This window comes from Triticum dicoccoides, chromosome 3B, assembly GCF_002162155.2.
Source record: "Triticum dicoccoides isolate Atlit2015 ecotype Zavitan chromosome 3B, WEW_v2.0, whole genome shotgun sequence".
In the NCBI taxonomy this organism is placed as follows: Eukaryota; Viridiplantae; Streptophyta; class Magnoliopsida; order Poales; family Poaceae; genus Triticum; species Triticum dicoccoides.
The window spans coordinates 78,111,419-78,115,887 of record NC_041385.1 but is presented as its reverse complement, the minus strand read 5'-3'; the positions used below and the strand labels follow the sequence as shown (position 1 = coordinate 78,115,887).

The 4,469-nt window shown below is 50.5% G+C and overlaps 1 protein-coding gene across 1 annotated transcript; it reads right to left on the bottom strand.

Annotated features, from left to right (window-relative positions):
* Positions 1 to 2,940: 2,940 nt before the first annotated feature.
* LOC119280848 (tricetin 3',4',5'-O-trimethyltransferase-like) lies at positions 2,941 to 4,369 on the bottom strand. The gene is made up of 2 exons (XM_037561554.1): positions 3,917 to 4,369; positions 2,941 to 3,761 (listed from the first exon to the last, which is right to left on the bottom strand). The coding sequence occupies exons 1-2, from the start codon at positions 4,291 to 4,293 to the stop codon at positions 3,089 to 3,091; spliced, it is 1,050 nt and encodes a 349-aa protein (XP_037417451.1). The 5' UTR covers positions 4,294 to 4,369; the 3' UTR covers positions 2,941 to 3,088.
* Between the last annotated feature and the right edge of the window lie 100 nt (positions 4,370 to 4,469).

Genomic DNA, 4,469 nt, shown 5'->3' with positions numbered 1-4,469 from the left:
ACCATCTTTGATTCAACAAGCTAGTCAATTAGAGGCATACTAGTGACACTATGTTTGTCTATGTATTCACACGTGTATTATGTTTCCGGTTAATACAATTCTAGCATGGATAATAAACATTTATCATGAAATAAGGAAATAAATAATAACTTTATTATTGCCTCTACGGATGTTTCCTTCAGGTTGACATCCCAGGAAACAAACGGGGGAACAGGGCTTCCTCAATGTTATTGTTCACCTCATACGGGACTTTGATTTCTCCACGGAGCACACCCATAGTGCTGAACACCGAATCCTCATCCAAAGGCAGTCTTCCCCTTCCCGGAATCACAAATTCTCTGGAGGCAGGGTCATAAATCTCACCGAGCCAGTCGCATACAGGGTTCACTAAGATCTTGCAGCGAACATCCATCAAAGCATGCATCCCCATGGCACCGGCAGCTCCCTTCTGCTCATCAGTAAATCCTTCATTCAAAATGGTCAGGCGTTCTTGCGAAGCCCTATTGCGATGATGTTTCTTCTTCTGCATAATAGAAAAAGGATCATTTGTTGCCATGTTCAATGTCATGAAAATTTTAATTCTAACCGAAGATTGAAAACACAATGTGACATTGAAAACATATAGGGGTGGAAAGTTACCTCTTCGCCATCTTTTGCCCGACCAGTCGCGCGATTCTGTTGCGGTGCATCCATGAAGTCATCATCATCATCTTGATGGCCGTCGCGAGCCATTGTTCTGCAATAAGAACAAAACACACATTATGCTGTGAAACCACAGCCGACGGATACGAAAAGAAATGTATAAAGTAAAATGTTCACTGGATATCATTGATGAACAAAAATGAAAACTCCATGGCTGCCCTAAAGTTGAAACATCTGAAGAGGACGGTAATTGCCATGTGCTGAACATGCACAAAAAGGCAGAAAAATAGTCAAATGGAAGAGCAACTGCAGAAACATGGCAACTGGACGTGTATGTGTTTCTCAAGGAAGCACTTGCCAGCTAGCACAGTCTACTTGCCATGTTGGCTCCAATTAAAGTGGCAAATGAGGCAGAGCATTTGAACACCCCACTCCCCCTAGGATTGTCCAACATGAGATGTGACAACTAACACATTGGCTTCATAAAAAAATATACAGAACACATCTTCTATGTTCGAGTTGCCATGTTAAACACAAGGCACTCAAAAAAAGGGCACACAACTTCCACTACACAGCATGTATTAAGGCCACTCACTCTCTGGCATCACATAAAAATGAGTTGCCATCTATTCACAATCAGCAAATGTACAATGTTCAAAGTTGCCGTGTCAAACACAAGGCATTGAAAAAAAAAAGGAAGACAACTTCCACTACACAACATGTAATGTGGCAACTCACTCCCTGGCATCACATAAAAATGAGTTGCCATGTATTCACAAGCAGCAAATGTACTATGTTCAAAGTTGCCATGTAAAACACAAGGCATTTGAAAAAAAAGGCAGACAACTTCCACTACACATGTAATGTGGCAACTCACTCCCTAGCCTCACATAAAAATGAGTTGCCATGTAATGCAGTCAAGAAACATTCAGGTATCACAAGCCAGCATAGCAAACGCAAACTGAGTACTGGATATGGCATGGCAACAGACATAGTGTGCTCACAAAAATAAGTTGCCACATGGAAAGCGTAATCGTGGCAAAACTGACACGATTGTTCAGAAAAGTAGTCACCATCAGTGATGATAGTGTCATGGCAACAGACATAGTGTGCTCACAAATATTAGTTGCCACATGTAAAGCATATTCGTAACAACTGACACACTTGATCACGAAATTAGTCGCCATCAGTGCTGATAGTGGCATGGCAACAGCATAGTATGTTCACAAAATTAGTTGCCACATGGAAAGCATATTCGTGGCAATTGACACAGTTGATCAGAAAATTAGTTGCCATCAGTGATGACAGATGTTGAAAATGCCATGGCTGCCATTATCCTACACTCTGAAATGCAACTACCTAGATCTAGGGTTCATTCGCAACTATCATACCGTGAAATTTAACAAATGCAATACTCACTACACTGATGGCCATAGCATTTCGAGGCAAATCATATCTATCATCTGGAAAAATCGCCCGCTCAATCGCAAGGCAAACAACGGATTAGGCTGCGGGACGGGGACGGGAACGGATTTGGCCCACACTGGCATGACTGCCGCCGCGGCGGCGACAAAACTGCGCAATGCCGCCCTAGATGGCAAGCACGCGACTCCAACGCTGACGGGGACGCCGGAGCACCACGAATCGATCGTAATCTCGAGGAAACTCGAGCGGAAATTGAGCATAAAGGGAGGGGGCGCAAAATAGCAGGCAGAAAATGTGAGCACGGGAGGGAGCCTTAACTTCAATCTGCGGCTCTCCGGCAACGACGCTCCGGTCCGGCGAGCCCCACCAATGGCAGCGAATGCGGTCGAGTCTTCCGCCACCGCCGCCGTCGCCTTCTCCTCTCGGTTTCTCCTCGCAATCGACTGCAACTGATGTGAATGGGTGGGTTGGGAGTAATGAATGGCGAGGGGAGTAAACTAAACCACGAGTGGAGAGCGAAGTGGCGAGACGACAACCGAAGACGGGCGTGGCGTGCGGGCGCGACGGCAGTTCCACCGCACGCCCGGACTCGCAACTGCTGACTTCGGAACGAAAACGGCGTGCGGGCGAACTCTCTTACACGCCACACAATCGACTTGTCCTACGTGGCACACAAAATCACCGGCTTCGTGCCAAGATTGGAATCGACGACGATCGACGAGTGTGCGCGAGTTGACTAACGCCCATACGTGTGGGCGTTAGTGTTTTCGTAAATCAAAACATTGTGGTTAGTTGAGGGTTGTAAAGTGGACTTTTCTCGCACGGAAACGATGGAGCACTGGAATTTAATTTGCGCTGTTGCTAGTTCTTCCTTTTATTCCAACAAACAAACACAGATCATACAAAACAAACTCCTGGCACAGTGGCATGCATGACACGAACAAAACGGAAGAAATTAATTAGCATGGAAAACACAGCAGCAGCGGAAGCAAGCAAGAGACGGATCCCGGCCGCTAGCTAGCTACTTGGTGTACTCGATGGCCCAGAAGTTAGCGTAGATGTAGGTGGCCTCGACGCCGGCAAACCCGGCGCCCTTGGCAAGCTTCTCGAAGTCCCTCAGGTATCTCTCCTTGCCGCCGACGCTGTAGGCGAGCATGCTAACGTCGACGCTGATGACCTCCTGCGCGCTGTGCGTCGCGTCCGGGTGCACCGGCAGGATGCACTGCAGGTTGACCACCTTGCCGTGCGCCGGCAGGGCGTCGTAGCAGTTCTTGAGCAGCGTCGCGCACTGCTGGTCACTCAGGCCGTTGAGGACCCACTTGATGACGATGGCGTCGCCGGAGGGCACGCTCTCGAACATGTCGCCGGCCACGTGCTGCACGCCGGGGTAGTCCGGCGCGTGCGCGATGACGAAGGGGAGGTCGAAGTTGATCCCCCTGATTCTCGGGTACTTGGAGACGATGGCGTGCATGAGGGTGCCGACGCTGCCGCCGACGTCGACGAGGGTGCCGATGCCATCAAAACCTGTGTACAGCTCGAGGAACTTGCCGGTGATGATGCCGGAATGGTGCGTCATGGCCTCGTTGAAGACGCGGTTCAGGCGCATGTCCTTGCCGTTGCACTCACGCGCCGTCATCCCGAAGGCCTTGACGAACGGGTTGCCTCCGTCAAGGACTGCGTCCTTCATGTAGCACCTGCCAATGACACGCGCGCAAATTAGTTTCAGATCGAGAGTATTTTCACTACTACTCTAGACTCTAGTTGGATTTGGTAATCTCAAAGAAGAAGATGAAGAGTACAGCTGGCTAGGCTAGAGTAGTAGTATCAAAGTAAGTAAACGCTAGCTCACCATGACTCCATGAGCATCTTGTCCGTTGCAAGGAGGGCGAACGGGGCCAGAGAGGCGCCGTCCTCGTTGATGGTAAGCCACTTGCACACCGGCGCGGCGCCGTACCGACGGGAGAGGCTGCCGTCCTCGCCCTCCTCCACCACGCACGACACGACATTGTACGAGGCCAGCAGGCGCAGGATGCGATCCACCATGGACGCCGCGTCCGGGTTGGCGGACGGCAGCTTCGCGGCCACCTCCTCCGGGGTCAGCGCCTTCCCGCAGGCGCCCACGAGGGTCTCGAGAAGGCCCAGCTCGATGGCAGTCCTGAGCGCCATAGGCAGGACCGCCGAGTTTGCCAGCTGCAGCGCGAACATGCACGCCTCCTCGTCGGCCATGTCGCCGCCGCCGCCTTGCTAGCTAGCTGGCTACCTACGTACTGTACGTACGTGCTGTTGTGATGAGGTGACTAAGCCCTGATGGTGACTACCGGTGCGCTTGCAATTGATCCAATGGGGGTACGTATGGTTATATAGGGACTACGTACATCGAGCTTCCTCGGTCCGGTCTCCGC

What these genes read in the sequence shown, in the direction of transcription:
- LOC119280848 (XM_037561554.1), bottom strand. Translation starts at nt 4,293, where the DNA reads ATGGCCGACGAGGAGGCGTGCATGTTCGCGCTGCAGCTGGCAAACTCG. An exon ending in AAGATGCTCATGGAGTCATG is followed by an intron (nt 3,762 to 3,916) that starts GTGAGCTAGCGT and finishes TGTCATTGGCAG; the next exon opens with GTGCTACATGAAGGACGCAG.